General features: G+C 41.1%; 1 protein-coding gene across 3 annotated transcripts in view; it reads left to right on the forward strand.

Moving 5' to 3' along the window:
* Positions 1 to 18,721, forward strand: part of IBTK (inhibitor of Bruton tyrosine kinase) — a 57,698-nt gene that overhangs the window by 23,459 nt on the left and 15,518 nt on the right. For 2 of the 3 annotated variants that reach the window (XR_012086974.2, XM_020796731.3), the window contains exons 10-22: positions 409 to 583; positions 3,091 to 3,265; positions 4,449 to 5,057; positions 6,711 to 6,797; positions 7,603 to 7,685; positions 7,776 to 7,813; positions 9,994 to 10,090; positions 10,835 to 10,936; positions 11,789 to 11,906; positions 13,717 to 13,777; positions 14,859 to 14,986; positions 16,033 to 16,145; positions 18,467 to 18,615. Coding sequence is in view for 2 of the 3 variants with exons in the window: in XM_020796731.3 (XP_020652390.3) it covers positions 409 to 583; positions 3,091 to 3,265; positions 4,449 to 5,057; positions 6,711 to 6,797; positions 7,603 to 7,685; positions 7,776 to 7,813; positions 9,994 to 10,090; positions 10,835 to 10,936; positions 11,789 to 11,906; positions 13,717 to 13,777; positions 14,859 to 14,986; positions 16,033 to 16,145; positions 18,467 to 18,615 (1,935 nt within the window). In the remaining variant the exon portion in view is untranslated. The remainder of the gene's footprint in view (positions 1 to 408; positions 584 to 3,090; positions 3,266 to 4,448; positions 5,058 to 6,710; positions 6,798 to 7,602; positions 7,686 to 7,775; positions 7,814 to 9,993; positions 10,091 to 10,834; positions 10,937 to 11,788; positions 11,907 to 13,716; positions 13,778 to 14,858; positions 14,987 to 16,032; positions 16,146 to 18,466; positions 18,616 to 18,721) is intronic. The other variant, XM_020796817.3, reaches the window with a different exon arrangement.

An 18,721-nucleotide genomic window follows, 5' to 3' on the forward strand; every position in this document is an offset into this window, starting at 1 on the left:
CACGTGGAGCCAAATGCTCTAATAGAGTGAGACAAGCAAGACTGCAGTAACCATTGTCCCTGCATTTCAACTATTTACCGCCATGTACAGTCATTTAACTTTTTAAAGACAAAAAGTGATCAAACCAAATCAAGCTTGCTTATTTGGACATAATGATTATCATCATACATAATTTTGGCCATGAGAGTTAAGTCTCTGTCTCTGAGCAAAAGTGTTTTAACCATTAAATCGTTTTAAAAGCATAAAGCCTTCCAGCAAATGGAACAACTGGCTTGGACGTCCTAGGCTGGACTACAGAAATCATTTAATTAATGCAAAGCGCTGGTGTAGGATAGAAGATGCGACTGTAATAGACCTGTGCAAATCTCTCATTCTCTCTTCTTCCCTTTTGCGACACCAACATTCTAGGTCTTTTGCTGGAAATCTGCCAACAATCCTATGAAGCAGTGCCGGTGGGTCTACGGCCGCCAAGTCTACATGTCTGATATTTCTTTAAATAAGAATGACTTGATGTTTGTTACACAAGATGGTGAAGCTTTCAAAGGAAAATGGATGGATGGGAACAAAAATTCAGAAAAGAAAGGTTTGCTAACTTGACTTCTAGTATATTCACGATATTATACTATGCAGCATAGAAACAGCAACAATAGATAAATGAAGTTTGGTAGAATGAATGATTTGGTAAGAACATGCACCTGGGCAGTTCTGGGCCACTTTGTGTAAATATAGACATAAACACACAGTTAATTCATATTTTTTTGGATTAAGATGTAAACATTAATGAGAAAAGTTATATAACAATGTGAGTGACGCTGGCCAAGTCCAGTTAGATTACTTTCTCATAAGGCAGCGGTGGGTAGTTTTTGGTTGACTCAGCAGATAGACACATAAAAGGGAATGGGCAGCTTAATCAGCTTCTCTTTCCTTCTCAGATGTCATACATGCATACCGTATATTCACATGTATGTATGTGTAATACATTTTTAATTTTATATTTTCTTGTATTAGAAATTTCTTAACACAAGCTCTTTGAAACTTAAGTCATTAATATTATAAAAGATTAATTTGATTTCATAAAAGATTATTTTATCAGTTCCCCCCAAATCTATTGAGACTTAATTAAAGACACTCAAGCAATACGTGTCTCAGGAATGCTTTGTTTATTAAACTTAGAGATTTTAAAATGTTTTGAAACTGTATTTAATATTGGCTTTAATCTTGATATCTTTTTAATTTTTTAAAATATGGTTTTTATACGGTGTTTAAAAACTGTTGATGTATAATTTTAGTTGTTGTGAGATGCCTTGAGTCCCCTGTGGGGAGAGAGGTAACATATGAGTAATATAAATAAATAAGATTATATTTAATGAATGACAGAATAAAGTTAGATCACCTTTGAGAACCAGACAGTTTAAATTTGATTTGAAAAAACATGCAGGAGCTGTTTAAATAACATTTACTTGCCAAACTGTTTTAACAAAAAGAAACCTGGAGAAAAGTCTGGTCATTAACAGTAATTAAATGTTTTCTCTTTTATTAAACACTGGGAAAAATTTACAGTTTGTCTAAATTTTGCAATAATCTGAAACTGGTTTGTTAAATACATAACGTAGTGGGGGGAGCACCGAGGATATGGGAGGACTCTGAGGGCTTGGTGGGGGCACACTTTTTCTGTCCATCATAAGACAAAGTTGCAGAAGCCTGCTGTGTTTGCCCATAGTGACCATTCCCACAGCCTCCTCATAGAGATTAGTCAATGAATATTTTGGTGTTCATTTTTACCCATCGTCACAATCTTATGGGTTAGTTACATCAGAATAAGTGCAATGGTGTACATTGGTTCAATTAATACTACTGCTAGTAGTAATGGAAATACCAATAATAATAGAAATAAAATAAAATACGTTCTTCAGTCTAGCAGTAGTGCTTGCTAGTGGCATCAGTAGACAGGAGATGCATGTGGAAATGTAAGTTTGCAGCGTGTGGCAAAATGACAGTGTATATTGCATAAAATGAGCAATTTAAATATATTCTCTTGTGTCTTCTTTCCACATGGCTTAGGTTGTTTGACAGGTCAAGATAGTTCTTCAGCAGCCTTACTTATGTAATCTGTTTTTAACATACATTCCAAGGGGTCATTTCTGACATTTTCTTTGTTTTATTCCTTTTTGAATCCATACCTCTACCTCTCTAGAGGTATTTCTTAAAAATATGTTTTCTTTGTGGAGCTTTTTCTTTCCTACCATTCTAGAAGAACTGGGCTACAAACTTGTCCTTTGTGGGGGAAAGTACCACTTCTACGTAGAATAGAATGTATTTGACTAGCTGGTGCCATCTAGTGTATTGCAGTAGTATGTAAGCCTACATTGAACTGACAGGAAACGGGATATGTGCTGGTCAGTAAATGAAATAATGCCAATAGACGGTAGACCTGACTAGTAGAATGGGGGGAGGGGGAAGGTGCTCCTTGGGCTTATGTGATTAGAGAAATGATTATTTTGCCTGAGGTCAAATGCAGGGTATCCGACTACAGCCGTGTAAGCATCGGCATTTTAGGGGTTTCAACCAAATGATAGTATGACCCAAAGTGTTTTCCAAATGTACAGAAAAGAAAAGAAAAAAAAGCTCTGTATGTTAATTTGAACCCTTTTAATTCATACGATAGCTTTGTACCAAGTGTTTCAGTGAGCAAAACTTTTTAGGATCTTCCATAGAAAATGTGATTCCATTCTAAAACTGTGAGCAGATTTGGTCCTTATGTAGGTCTGATCATGCATACTGGATAAATAACATTTTCTTAAGTAATAATCATTTGCTTGATTGGCTTGCCCAACGCATGCATGCACTGCAGAATGAGTAGTGTTGTTTTATATTTGATATGGCAGTGCTGCATATTGACATGTTGATCTTGATTCAGCATAGTTCTTAGCAGCGCAGGTAAAACTGTTTAGAAAGAACAGTGTGTGTGAACCAGCCCTCGGTCTATGCATAATCGAAGCCAAATGAGTTGATACAGTGAAAACAGCTACGTTAATTTCAGAAAATGTTCATTGGTTCCTTTGCTAATTAGTATAATCTGTTCATATTTAGCAGAGATTGTTTCAAACCTTAAGAATTCATCAAATGATATCTCATCCTATGATACAAACAGTGCATATGAACGAATACAACTTGAGAAGCTGGCTTTTGTTCACAGAGCAGTCAGTGTTACTACAGATCCCAGTGGCTGTAACTTTGCTGTTTTGCAGTCTGATCCAAAAACAAGGTATGCACCGGCCATTTAGGGAAGCAAGTGTATTATGAATAGCGCTGGGATAGCCAGAATGGTTATCTTTTGGTACCTTGGTCAAACCCTTCTTTTGCTAACATTTAATGAGGTTATGATCAAGATGTTTTTGACTGGGGAGGTGCTCAGTCTGGCCTTCTCTGTACTAATTTAAATGAAAGGTGAGACTACAGAATGGCATAGTGGTCCTATTCATGTTAAAAGAAACAGACATACAGTATATCCGGGATCCATTACAGTGGTGCCCCGCATAGCGACGTTAATCCGTTCCAGGATTAACGTCGCTATCTGGAAACATCGCTATGCGGGGGGGAACCCCATAGGAGGGCATTAAACTCCGTTTAATGCGTTCCTATTGGGGAAAAACTCGCCGGTAAGCGAAGTTTCCCCCATCCAGCCGCCATTTTCGCTGCCCGGTAAGCGAGGGGCAGGCCCGCCACTCCTCCACGCCCCAGAGCCCCCCCTCGCGCCACTTTCAGAAGCCTCCTGGGGCTTTTTCAGCAGTGAAAATGCACCTCTGAAAGCCTCGCTTTGCCGTGGGGGGGTGGGGGGTGCCACACCCCGCCCACCCCCACCCCGGCAAAGCGCCGCTTTCAGAGGCTTCTCCAGTGCATTTCCACTGCCTATTTACCTGCTGGGCAAGCTTCTAAGAGCAGCACGGATCAGCTGTAAGGCGGGGAGGGGGAGGGGCTGGAGCGGAGAAGATGGCTCCGCGGCTCTTTTCTGGGACTATCGCTTCCCCCCCATCGCAAACACCCTGTTTTCGCACAGCTGATGGGGGGCCTTTGCTGAGATCCCTGGCCCTGCCGATCAGCTGTGCAAAAATGGGGCGTTTGCGATGATGGGGGGGGAGCCATCATCGCAAAGTGATTTTCCCCTATAGGGAACACCGCAATGCGATTGCTTTTGTGATCGCAAAATCCACATCGCTATGCGGATTCGTCGTTAAACGGGGCACCCGTTAAGCGAGGCACCACTGTACATAACTGCAAAGGGTGACGGTGTATTCCTTCAAAGGTTTCTTATTTTTAAATTTTTGGAGAAAGGGGGAAATGCTACCTAGCAACTGTTTTTTCCTACATTAAACATTCAAGTTTTATAGAGTGACATGAAAATCAATGCAAACTTTTTGAATTAAAATTTATATAACTCTCTCTTTCAGCTTATATGAAATTCCAAGTGTTTCAGTGTCTAGCTTTCCTGAGGATTTTGGCAAATTGTTGGCAGAGGCAGAAGTGATGGATACCATCCATGATGTGACTTTTCGGGTTGGCACCCGGGTTTTCCCCGCACACAAGTATATTTTGGCAATGCGCTCTGATTTTTTCCGGAAGCTCTTCATGTCAGATCACAGTTGGTTGGATCCTGCGGACATTTACCTTAAAGAGGAGGATGATGCTGGTTGCGATCTCTTTGTGATTGAAAAACTTCATCCAGATTTATTTATGTACCTTCTGCAGTACATGTACACAGATTCCTGTGATCTTCTAATTCAAGGTCACAAGCCCAAAATGGTGTGCAAAGGGAAGATAGAAGAGAATGAAGATACCTTAATTACAAACTTGAATAAAACGGCTCTTCATGGGGATGTGAATAAGAAGTCCGCATTTGAGGTTTACAGAAGTAATCAAATGCACATGGAAAATGAGAAACAAAAAAGTAAAGCAAAATCCACTTACAAGAAATGCAAGGGTGCTGGAGAAGATGGGAACCTTGTTAAAATGTTACAAGTTGCTGCCAAGAAATTTGGACTTGGCAGTTTAAGTTCAAGGTATGCAATTGATCATGCCTCTTTTTTTTTTTTTTCTATCAGCCTTAATCCTCCGGTTGACCCTTGTGTGGAATTGCTTGAGGGGAGGACTTTTGCAGAAATGTGGCTTAGTAGTTCCTGAAGCGATTACTACAGACTTGCATTGGCAGGAAGTCTTTTAAGGTTGGGAGAGGCAAAACAGTTTGTCCCTGCTTTAATCACCCTAGCTGAGCCTGTTTCTAAAATTTGCTTCAGAAATACAATCAACAGGCACAATCCTGTTGGTGATTTATAAGTACATAAATCAAGCTCATGCTGACAGGGTGCTGGAAATGTTACGTAGGTGCCCGGTTGTGCAGCAGAGCACACCTGGGAATGCAACTGGTGCCTCATTAGTTAGTGGTGATTTGCTGTGGGTGAGTAATGCAGTGTAACGTACACATGTGTAAATCACCAACAGAATTCTGAGCAATATTTTGTGTGGTTTGCTTGCTCTGTAAAGAACTGCTGCCGTTGAATTCAAAGGCATTTAGTACAGTGGGGTCTTGACTTGAAAAATTAATCCATATTGGCAGGCGGTTCTCAAGTCAAAAAGTTCTCGGGTCAAATCTGCATTTCCCATAGGAATGCCATTTGATCCGTATCTGCTCTTTTCCGTCCATAGAAACTAATGGGAAGCTGCTATTCTGCCTTCGACCACTAGAGGGGGATATTTTGTTTCTTTTTTTCTTAGGTCAAGAAAGGTTCAGGGAAGGCAGGGAAAATACAGTCCAGGCAGTCCAGGACCAGGCAGTACCAGGCAGTCCGAAGACTGTCTCCCAATCCACTCTCTAAACGCTGGGAGGAGTGAGGAAGCAGACAGGCACCCTTTTCACTGGCCAACAGTTAGCTGAAAGTTCACATTTTGCACTTTCCCTGCCTCCCACGTGGTTTTTTTTCAGTTCTTAACTCAAATCTAAGTATGTAAGTCAAGTCAATATTTTCCTATGAGAGTGGTTCTTAAGTCAAAATGTTCTTAACTCGAGCCGTTCTTAAGACAAGACCCCACTGTATTTAATTCCAAACTAACTATAGTATGACCCCCATATCTGCTGAGGATTGGTTCCAATGGATACTGAAAACTGTGGATAATAGTGAAAGCTATATTTATATAAATTATTTTGATATGCATTACAAGAACTGGGATCATGCTTTGTATTCTTCACTAGCAAGTATTCATAGAGCAGTCTTTGATTCCCTTTAGTGGCTGGTTCTGGTAATGCATGTGAAAATAGTTTTTTCTGGATATTTTTCTTTTAATATTTTTAATATTTTCAGACTGAATAAGTGAATCAGTAGATACTGATCCTATGGATAAGGGGTCCTACTGTATATCCTAGTGAATGATCTGCAGCCCTTTTTTTAACCAGTGTTGGGAGGCCAATAGAGTGTACTGAAGTAATTAATTAGTGCTAGACACTTTGCATAACCTGTCGCTCCTCAAGGCTTTCTTGTCAACTATTCGTTGTTACCATTGTATTTTTATTTATTTTTTTTAGTAGACTGAAGTGAGATACCCAGTGTGGTGTCGTGGGTAAGAGTGATGGACTAGGGTTCTGGAGTTATCGACTGAAGTTATAAAGATGATGATGATGATTTTACTATGCGTGTGTTAATAGTTTGGTTGCTTTGCAGGCTAGATGGAGTGAGAATAGAAAATGGAAGAATTAACGTTGTCAACAAAAAAAGTGGGAACAAACCAAAGCTAAACCAGAAAAAATGGTGAGTTTTAAAAGACCAGGGTGGCAATTGCAAGGTCCAATGAACAGAAGGTTAGTTACTTAGTAACTGGTGAGCTAGTACAAAAGCAGCAGCATCAGGACCACTTGCCTCTTCTTGTTTCTCTTTTGTCAGAGAGAACTTATTGATACGTGGCATCTTTCTGAACCTTTCTGTATCTAGTGAGTTGTGTTCAAAATTGTGTTTTCAGTTTTTATGTCTGTCTCTCTCCACCCCCATAAACACACCATATCTAATCCAAAAGCATATTTTTGAAAATTATCCACTTTCTGATTTAAAAAAACCCTGATTGACAGTTCTGAGCAGGAAATTAGGTCCAGAAACCAGCAAATTTCTATTCTGCGGTCTGTTGCCTGTTATCCTGCTCTGCTTTACAATACGACTGTTGCCCTTTCACTCCCTGTTGTCTGTCTTCGTGTTTTTCTTGATCACATTGTTAATTGTTTGGGTAGCCGCTTTATTCTAGCTCCCATGTTTGTGGTGTCCATTTGCCCTTAATATTCAAGTGCAGAATAGTCACAGGTAGATATAACTCCCCCCCCCCCCGAATTGTACCCTGTCAGTAAACTTTTTTTATTTCAGCTCCAGTTTGGATTATTTTAAAATAATGGTAATGAACTGTGTTCTGGTTTGCAGAAGGATATTTCTAATTTTCTTTGAGGTAACATGCATATGGTTAAGCTTTCATGTTAGATGGAATGAGAAACAAATCTCTGAATCTGATTAACCAGTTTGTGCTTATCCGGCAGTCTTTTCAAACTAGGTGTGTTTTTCCCCCCTTTTTTAGTTCGTACCTCTGTGATGTGACCATGAAGTCTCTAGATGGAAAGGAGCTCCCTTGCCACAAGTGTGTACTGTGTGCAAGACTTGGTGGGTGTACTGTAAGATTTTTTGGCTTTTTAAATTCATAGCTACATCTTGGTTTAATGCATGTCAAAATGAAGTTTCTCTCCTTTTCAGACTACTTTCACAGCATGCTGAGCAGTTCCTGGATTGAGGTAAGCTTGCCAATGCCACTTGTGGACATATGGCCCTTTGGTCATTTGTGCAGAAATACTTACTCGAGAATTGTCTGGGGAAGGAAACTACTCACAAAACATTATTTGGCAATGGCTCACAAAACAGAAAGCTGTTTTAAGACAATAAAAGCCGTCCATCAGAAAATCAAAGTTTGATTTCTGCACACTAGCTTATGTTGTTGGACATAAGGAACCTCTGCAGTAGTTCTGTTTTAGTGTGCTATAGAACGTTACCTGTTCTGAGCTGATGATAGGATTTTGATAGGAAGTATTTTTTAATGGCTACGCAGAGGTTGTAGCTAAGTAGCCAAATTGCATGAACCCTTGGCATCTTTAGGTTGGCCTAGCCTTACTCATTCAAAGTTAGAGGAGATCTTGGAGTGGGATTGCTAGTCAGAGTAGACCAAGGATGGGTGAAGTATGGCCTGTGGCCTGCATGCACCCGTTCAGGGGACACAGGTTTGTATACCTGCCCTTTGAACAGCAACAGAAAAAGTTCTAGGAATTGCAGTTCACAGCACTAAGAGGGCTTTTTAAGAAATCACATGGCCTTTTAAAGAAGCCTAAAGTCAGCTGGAGGTTATATTTAAAGGGCAGTTTGAGTTGCCCAAACTGCTAGGGAGCATGGCTTGCAATTTTGGAATATAACAGGAAAGAGGAGAAGTGTAGGGCAATGTGTAGAGGACAGGAAGTGCCCTCTGGAACACAATGCCTTTGGCTCTATGGAAAAATGATTTGATTTGGTGGAAGACAGCTTTAGGTTTTCAAGCAGGAAAATGGTCCAAGTTCTTGGAGTGAGCCTTTGTAAATAACTCAGAGATAATAGTCTTCATAATACTGGCATGACTACAGACTGAATTGTAATCTGGAATGTTTTTGCCTTTCTTAGAAATAGGCATAAATGCCTCAGAGGTAATTTAGCAATCATTTATTCTAACTTATTTTTAATGATATATTTTTTAAACAGTGTTAATTCCCTGACTGCTTTGTGAAGTATCACAGTGTCTTTAATTGTAAGATCCAAGCAACCAATGACAAGTTCAGCTTTCCTGATGGGACTTTGGGCTTGTCTGTTTTAAATAACAGTCCTTCTACAGTCTACACAGTCCCTTGGTAATATGTTGGCCACCCATTTTTATGGAAGACCCTTTATGATAAGGCACAGGGTCTCCTATTCAAAGATTCAAAAACAAAAATTCTGTTCGAGGACTTGAGTGCATCTAAAGTTGCTTTTTGAATCTCAGCAATATGCAAAACAACCGTATTTTATTACTGAAGTATAGCTGTGATAGTACTGAGTAGGGACAGTACAATTGATATATTGCATTGTGGGCAACCGGTATTACAAGTACCTGCACACAGTGCTTTCATATCATCACAACATTCCTTGGTGCAGATACTTATGTGTTATGCTTTCAAAGTATCTAAACAAATACTTAGGCAAGGCAGGTAGCAACAACTTCAGTAACTATATTGTTAGTTAAAAATAAATAGTAAAACTAGTAAAATAGTTCCTGTGAAGTGTACATATTAGGGGTTTGTCTTTTCTTCAATCAACTTTTTCAGTAGCTTGTCAATGAAACGGCACAGTATGTTTTGCTAGAGATCATGCTACTCTGATTCTTCTGAATGAGGGAGAGCAGTCCTTTTGAGGGTGAGGGCAGGGGCATACTGCTGTCTTCTTACATACTAGTTGAAGAGTCTTTGTTTGAATGACCTCCCAGGCCTGCCTTCTTAGACAGCCCCACCTAGAAGTGGATAATTCTGTCAAGTAGCTTCATTGAGTGTGACTGATTCACTGCCTTTCTGGGCTTCCTGTTGCTTCACCTTCCAAACAAAAGGCAAAACTTTGGGGTATCAGAAGTTTGGAAAACACTGCATCAGAAGTGACCTTTTAGTAAAGCATTTTCTGTCCAGAACTATGGAACTTCTCAATCTCTTGACTTTCTAGAAGGACACCAAAACAATTAATCCAGCATATGGATTAATTGAATTACTTGGAAAAATTAGCTATTTATGGGCGATTATTACTTTAGGGTTGTTTATTGTCTGATAGTGGTAGTGCCATATGCTTGGAAGAGGAAGAATTTTCTGAAAGTTCACAGGGACATTCTCCTGGTTTTATTTGTTTATTTTTTTAAAATCTTGCTTCCATTTAGGCATCACGTTGTGCAGCTCTAGAAATGCCATTCCCCTCTGATATCCTGCAGGTCATCCTGGATTATATTTATACAGATGAGGCAATTACAATAAAAGGTGAGGTCATTAACATCTTTGGCAAGCTTAGCATAGGAGTAAATAGTGTTCTTGAAAGTCAGGTGTGTTTTGAGAAAAGCTTTGTTGAAGGGGACTTGAGACAAGGTAGGATGGAGGAAAACAAGCAACATATCTAGTAAAGGACCGCCTTAATGCATTAAAACACATACCTGAGACAATGGCATATAATTCCCCTGCCAATGGGAGTAGGGTTGCTAAAAATACAGAGTAAATTTAAGAGAGAGATATACCGTATTTTTCCGTGTATAAGACTATACTTTTGTCTAAAATCTTTAGACTAAAAATTGAGGGTCGTCTTATACACGGAAGTAAGCCGAGGAGAGATCAAAAGAAATGGAGGGGAAAGCAGGGATCAAAATGATCCTGCAGGGCTTTGATCTCTGCTTTCCCTTCCACTTGCTAAACCCCACTTAGATTTCCTAATTTTGGGTTAGAAAAGGGGGCGTCTTATACACGGAAAAATACGGTATATGTCATTTAGCCTAACTGTTGAAGTTATTTAAATCATTTGAGTAATTTTATAAACAGCTGAGGAGCAGGAAAGACAAACTTAAGGATGGTACTTTAGAGAGTAATTGGAACATTCCACACTAGGTTCATACCATTTAGCTTTGAGCAGATTGAAATGTATTGTGTATGTTTGACTGTGATATTGCTTCATCTAGCAGATGAAGGGTAAATAAAACAAACTGGATAAAAGATAAAATTTCCTATAATTTTCAGAGTCACAAAATGTGGAGTTTATCTGCAATGTTCTCGTGGTAGCTGACCAGCTCCTTATGTTGCGACTGAAAGAAATCTGCGAAGTCGCCATTACAGAAAAACGTGAGTTATATACTGCTTTAGAATGTTATTATAATGCTACCTGATTGAGTTATATCAGGTAACCATTCACATGAATGTAAAGACATGCCACCCATGTCATTTGTTACACATTAGCCAAAATCCTATTGGCAATTTACACTTGCATATATGAAATAAAATGAGTTGCACCAGCATATTGTCACTAATTAATGAGGTGGTGGTTGTACTCCTGAGCCTGGTCGTAAATGGCCAGTAGAAGCCTGGCTTTTATGGCACTGTGCCTATTTTTGAAAGGAAATAAATTGAACCAGTGGGTTTCAGAATGTGCTCTGGGAGTTCTGGCAGGGCTTCCCCAGTTGTTGCAGGATCCATCACTGAAGTGCTGCTGTCAGAACAGCAGAGGCCAGCACAAGAAGAATGGGGCAGTTTATCCGTCCCCCTTGCATCTCCAGAATCTTTTCCAGGTGGCTGGGAAATCTTCCAAGTCAGTTTTCAGGTAGCTGAAAACTGGGGGGTAGGGGGAACACCCCAATGGATTTAGGCCAGAGAAGATGATGATTTACTAGACAGACTAAAAGTAATTGTCCTTTATTGTCCATCTTATTTTGCATTGTGCAACTTTTAATTGTACAGAAGAATAGTTGGGGGGAGTTTGTGCAGATCAAAAGGTCTTGACAGTGCCCGACATTGTGTCAGTACATGGCCCCTAGAAAATGCCCCGGAATGTTGTGTCACGCGCTGGAGTTTGGAAGCAGAAATTTCTTTGTATAATGATAGTAGTTAGTGAAATGGATTTTTAAAATGGTCATTTTCCTTTCCTGTTAATTGCCCATGTTTTCTGGATAAGTTACATGCCTTTTTGTCTGATTTCAGTTACGCTAAAGAACGCTGCTGAGCTTCTGGAGTTTGCAGCCATGTATAACGCAGAACAGTTGAAACAGTCTTGCTTGCAGTTCATAGTACTAAACATGGCTGCTATACTCGAAACAAGGTAACAGCAGGCCATAATGCTGTGTATTGATTTTCTTTGTTCATAATCCACAGAGGTCCTAGAAATAGTATTTACTAATGCGCTGAAATATTACATGTCCTCCATAAGAGCAGTCCTCACAGCGGACTCCCACATGGGAAGCTTCATAAGCAATTCGAAAAGTGCCATATGGATACTTCCACATGAAACTACCTGTGTGCTGATTTTCCCCAAGTTTCTCTTTTTTAGAAAGTGCTTGTATCAGATTCCTAACTACATTTTTAAAATGGGGGCAGTGACTTTGGAGAGTCTATAAAGGCAACCATGTCTGCCCTCCTCACAGTATAGACATTGCTAAGCTTTAGTTCTTAAAGTAGTGCCCTCATAGCTACCTGGACAGGTGCTGTGGCAGACCAGGGTATGGTGGCGGCTCCAGCAGCAGCCAGAACGCTGCTGAGCTGTTCAGTCATCATCAGCCTTCTCCAGAGCCACCAGCTCTGCCTCCATGCCCCTGCCAGTCAGGAAGGAGCTGCAGCTGGCTGAAAAGGGAGCCAGTCACATAAGAAGATGATTGGATGCCTCATATCATGAGCTCCAAAGAAGCGAAACTGCCTCCTAGTGTTTCCTCACATTATCCTCAAGTTGCATGTTCTCTACACTCCAGATTTCGTTCTGCTGTCCTACCCTCTCTCATTTTTACATCCCACATCTCCTTCTCATGCTTTTAAAAGATGTTTCCTATGGCTGCTTGTGCCTTTTTGCCTATGTTCCTTGAAAAGACTGCTTCCTGTAAGCTGAATCCAGTGTTAGTTTGCCCTGTGGTAGACTGGTTGAAATTAAAAGCACTTAAGTTCATGGAGGCTTACTCCACGAAGACTACAATGCAGTTTAGCCTTGTACCTAAAGAATCTGTTCTGTCAAGCTATCTGTTTATTGTTCTTCAGATCCTCCTATAAAGAATACATTTGCAAAACCTACCTGTATCACCACTCATAGCTTATTGCCTAGTTACTCTCTGATTCGGGGCAACATGAATTGGAGAGCTGTTGTAGTCCTACTGTTTCCATACACATGGATCCATATCACACATGAAGAAGATAATCATGCAAGCTTTTTGGAATTGGTGCTAAACCAATATATGTTTCATGTTTCTTGCTAGTACATTTATAGATCTAAGGTGTGCAGTAATGTTGTTTGTAGCCTTCCCTTTAGAATCATATTCTGTCAGTTCATCATAAAGACATCCCATTTGTTTTGAATGTTAAAATGTCATACAGTGTTCAATTTCATTGAATTCCCCCCCTCTCTGCTCTTGGGCACAGCTGGATAGAATTGCTACCACTGACAAGGAATGGATGAGAGATTAGGCCAATATGAGCAGTGTTATAGTACCAAAATAGGATGTCACAATCAATGTGTATACTGGAAACAAGTTAAGCACTAACATTCATGTATTCCCAAATTGAGCACTACAGGTCTTCATTCAGAATGTGCACATTTGAGGACCTGCAGGGAAAAATTGTAGCAATAATCATAACAAAAAACATGCACACAGTGTATGTGCAGTAGTAAAAATAACACTCAGAAAAATAGCTTGGGAAAGCACATGTATATAGAAAATGTGCAAATAAAACTTTATGAAAATGTACAAAAATCTGCACAGAATTCTATGCAGAAATATAGACAAAATCCATAAACTGATATGGAATTGTACTACTGAGACTATTGAAAATATGAACAACCGAATGGAACCAGAGTTAATAGACGTAGACCTGTGTGCCTTTGTCACTGGGCTGCAGTTGAATTGTCTTTTAATGTTTATTTGTCTTAGGGTTCTGGATGTTTTACGTGATGATGTCCTCAAGGAGCTTTCTGTTTCTTACAGGAAAATGGTAAGTTCTACCACTAATTAGTTTTTAAAAGGCAATATTTAAAAACCACTTGAATGTAATAATAATTTTTTTGCATACCTATTTGGATTCAGCCTGTTTCATTCAATAGCTATCCTTTGATTTGTCATCTTTAGATTTTCATAGAAACTGCTGGGTTGCCCCCCCCCCCAATCAAGCAAAACTAGTATCTGTCTCATAATTTAACTGGTATTGCAGAAAATGTCTTGCAGAATAGTTCTAGTACAGTTGCAGATGCCTGGTGAACCTTTACAGAGTATGTAGTTTTAAAACCAACCTTTTATGCCTTACAAAAACAGTTCTTCAGACTCTGGAAAGGTTACACCTTTAGATGAGGTGTGCTCTTTTTGAAAATAATCTAGTCAATGATGAAACTGTTTTTTTTTTAATTTGGTGATTTTGTATCAGCCGTGGAGAATCTCAGCCTGAGGGTTGAATTCCATTTCAGAATTCTCTGGGGCCTCATTCTAATGGTGGAAAAGACTGCAGCTGAAACAGTGGGACCCCCCCCCCAAAAAAAACCCAGCATATTAAACCTTGAAGCACTTACTGCTAGTAAATAATCCAAAGTAGAAGCATTTTAACCTTTTAGAATATGGGAGAAAGCTGTACAACACTGAGAAGGCACTGAACTGTGGTACCAATGCGAAGGAAGCACAGCCATTTGTGGGAAGCCCACCAAGTTGGATTCAGGTGCCTAGAAGGGTAGATTTGCCTCAGAGTCTGATCATCTTTGCCCTTGTCTTCAGACAATAGCCCCTCTCTTTGGATATGGCATTAGAATGTCGCAATCCCAAACATAATCATAATTATATAATTGCAATGATGTAAGTAACAAAAGATGACTAAGTTGATCCGTCAGATATCTTTGTTAAGCACATATGCGTGCAAAAATATGTCCTTAGATCAGTTCTAGATACAGAACTTCTTTGCCACCCCCTTCCATGCCCTACGAATTTTAGGGGCTTTCTGAACTGACAGTGGTAGAAGTCTTAAACATTTGAATTCAGCACCTGCTGCTCTTTCCTAGTGTACAACGTTAAAGGAATTTATGATGTTACAGATTCCTGCTATGGTCCGAAGAGTAATTACTCCATACCAAGGAGGCCCTGATATTAGTTATTTGGAGCCTGAGGAGGGAGAGGAGTTTGTCTTCCTGAAAGAAGAACTAAGTGCAGAGCACTCTTCTCAGTAAGAACACTTTTTCTTGTGATGCAGGTTATCTCGAGGTCTCTTGGCTGGGTGCACTGTTGTTTAGGCTTTCAAAGATTCTAAGTAGCAACCTGAAGCTAGAAAGGAGTAATGAGATTTCTGTGCAGCAAACAAATGAAAGGGGGATAAAAAGTTCTTTTCGTGCACAATAATCCAGCGCTTAGTTACAACTAAAGTCCTCTTTTGATTCAGAAAATTAGGGGAAATTCCATACAGTGATGCCTCGCTTAACAATTACCTCGTTAAACGACAAAACTGCTTGACGAGGTTTTTGCGATCGCTTTTACAATCGCAAAACGATGTTCTAATAGGAAAAATTCACTTCACGATCAATTCCCTGCTTCGGGAACCGATTTTTCGCTAGATGACAATTTTCAAACAGCTGATCAGCGGCTCTGAAATGGCTGCCCACTGTGCAAAATGCCCCCCCAGCTGTGCTTTAGGACGGATTTCTCGCTATACAGGCACCGGAAAATGGCCGCCCTATGGAGGATCTTTGCTTTATGATGAGGTATTTAGCCCATTGGAATGCATTGAAGGGTTTTCTGTGCGTTTCAATGGGTTTTTAAATTTTGCTTGACGACGATTTCGTTTAACAGTGATTTCACTGGAACGGATGAACGTCAAGCGAGGCACCACTGTATTTAATGAATTCTGTTATGAAAGTTTTGTGTTGTCCTTTTGATGGACATTACGAAGCCCCTCCTGAGTTCAGAACTCAATAACAGAAGATGAATAGAGCATGTCCATTAAATAGGAGTGGGCAACCTTTGGCCATCTAGATGTTGTTGGACTCTGTCAACCCCACTTATTCTGGTCGGTGACGAGGGATTGCAAAAGTGGGAATCGAACAACCTCCAGAGGGGCAGTGTTAAAATGTAAGATGAAATGTAGAGCTCTGAAGGAATCTTGCCCTGCCATTGCATAAAAAGAAAAGTTCACATCGAGTATAGTTTACATTTTGAATTACAATTAAAAAATGAACCAAACTTCAATAATATGTGTGTATATTTTTTAAAAACAAGGGAAGCTCTTCTGAAAAAAGCTAAAGCAAAGGCTAAAAAGAAGCCCCGAAGACGATCAGACAGCTCAGGAGGATATAATCTGTCGGATATTATTCAGAGTCCACCTTCTACAGGTTAGTAGCCCATAGTCTTGATTTGTTGATTACTTCTAAGGTGATTTACAGATAATCCATACATACAGAAATCATTAAATGAATTATTGTGCTTGACTCTAAATCACCGTTTGTTCTGTGGTGCCAAAATGAACTATAGAAGGCATGGCTACAGTATAATTGCATTGTGTGAACGTGGTTTGAGTTAGATTGGATATTACCATAGAGGCTGCCTAATGTGATGGGATCTATCATAGGTATCAGAGCCACAAGTATCAGTTGCTGTTTTATTCTGTATAAACTGTAGTACATTTATTGTATTGGTTTGCTAAATAGTTGGGGTGGGTTGATCAGCTGATGCTACTACTGGTTTGTTCCCTTTTTCTCAATTTGACAGCAGACTAGGTAATATGCAACATTTTGCTTAATGCTGTACATAGTGTGCTAAGTGTTCCTAACAGTGGGGTTATCATCATGATGAAGTCTCAATTTCTGATCTCTACCATATGAAAAAGTGAGGTTCTTAGAGGAGGGAACATGGTAAAGATTCTTAAGGAGTGGGCAAATTTATTTGGAAGCAGAAGCTCCTTCAAGATACAGTGGGCCTTCGACTTACAGACTTAATCCGTTCTGGGAGGACGTTCGTACCTCGGAAAGTTCGTAAGTCGACCTACCATTTCCCATTGAAATGCATGGGAACGGAATTAATCCGTTCCAGCATTTCAAAAAAACAAAAAAATAAAAATAAAGAGCAAGTCCATGTTGGGACTGCAAAACAAAAACCAAAACACACACACACACACACACAAACCACAGAAACATAACCCCCCAGTCCAAACCCACCCTCCAAAACCCACACAGAAAAGTAAAAAAAAAAAAAAAAGGACTTACCAGTCCGAAGCCTCCCGGCGCTCTGCTGGTTCTGTGTGGCGGGGGCCAGCAGTCAGGCACCCAGGCTGTTCTAGCCACCCAGCCCTCCGCTGGTTCCGCGCGGCAGGGGCGAGCGGCCAGGCGCCCGGCCTGCTCTAGCCTCCTGGCCCTCCGCTGGTTCCGCGCGGCAGGGGCGAGCGGCCAGGCGCCCGGCCTGCTCTAGCCTCCTGGCCCTCCGCTGGTTCCGCGCGGCAGGGGCGAGCGGCCAGGCGCCCGGCCTGCTCTAGCCGCCCTGCCCTCTGCTGGTTCTGCGCAGCGGCCACGTGCCTCCGATGTCGGGGAAAGCCCTTTGAAACCTCTGAAGGCACCGATCACGGCGGCGAGGACCCCCAGGGAGGTCTCCTATGGTGGCGTGCAAGCCCTGGGAGACCTCCCTGGGAGTCCCCGCCGCCGCGATGGACGGCTTTGGAGCTCTTTGAAACCAAAAAGGCAGGGAGAAAGCGCGGGAAGTTTGAACTTCCCGCGCTTTCTCCCTGCCTTTTTGGCTTCGGAAGCAAGCCAGGCTGCTGGGGAGAAATCAGCTCCCTCCTTCCACCCGATGGTGAGTCCCCTTCGCGCCGGCTGAGCTCAGCCCAACGCGAAGAGAACTCAGCATCGGGTGAAAGGAGGAATCGGCTCCCTCCTTCCACCCAACGGTGAGTCCCCTTCGCGCCAGCTGAGCTCAGCTCAGAGCGAAGAGGACTCAGCATCGGGTGAAAGGAGGGAGGTGATTTCTCCCTGGCCGGCCGGCTTGCTTCCGAAGCCAAAAAGGTAGGGAGAAAGCTCGGGAAGTTCGAACATCCTGCACTTTCTCCCTGCCTTTTTGGCTTCAGAGGTTTCAGAAGGCTTCCTCCAATGTCAGAGGAAGCCTTTTGAAAGCTCCAAAGGCAGGGAGGAAGGGCAGGAAATTCGAATTTCCTGCCCTTTCTCCCTACCTTTTGGGTTCGTAACCCGATCTGCGTTCGCAAGTAGAGTGTACTACTTGCTATGAGATCGGGTTCGTAACCCAAAATGTTCGTAACTAGGGCCGTTCGTAACTCGAGGGCCCACTGTACTTTACTTTCAAGTCATTGTATAGATTTATGGGTTCAAACCAGTACCTTAAGTTATACTTGGAAACAAACTGGGATTAGGTGAAGAACTTTTAATATCCATTCCTTCCAGTTAATCTGATTGCTGTACTCCTTAGTTTACAACTCAGTAGGATCCATAGCTCAGTTGCAGCTAGAAGAAACATTCTGAGTGTTAGGGAAACCAGATGGTAATGAAGGAAGCACTCCTTAAATAGATTACTGAGTGGGCTTCTGGGGGCAAGGATCAGATGAGGACTGTATTATTGAAATCAAACGGGTGGGCAATAGGTCAGCAACCCCTTGATTTTTGCAGGAAGCTTTTGTTTTTTTAACCACACTTTGTTTCTCTGATGCATGCAGGAATACTGAAACTGGACAAATCTAGTTCCGTTGAATCCCTCCCTGAAATGCTGATGTCTGATTCTGAAGGTAGCTATGTAGGAGTGAACAGTCCCAGAGATCTGCAGTCTCCAGATTTCACAGCAGGATTCCAAGCAGATAGGTTTGAGGTTAGAGCCTGTTGATTCATCTTTTGAACTTGACTTGCTAATTACTTGTGATGTATTTAAAGGTAGATGGACCACACTGATTTCTTTCTGATGGACTTATAAAAAT

The sequence above is a fragment of the Pogona vitticeps genome, chromosome 1, assembly GCF_051106095.1.
Source record: "Pogona vitticeps strain Pit_001003342236 chromosome 1, PviZW2.1, whole genome shotgun sequence".
Taxonomy (NCBI): Eukaryota; Metazoa; Chordata; class Lepidosauria; order Squamata; family Agamidae; genus Pogona; species Pogona vitticeps.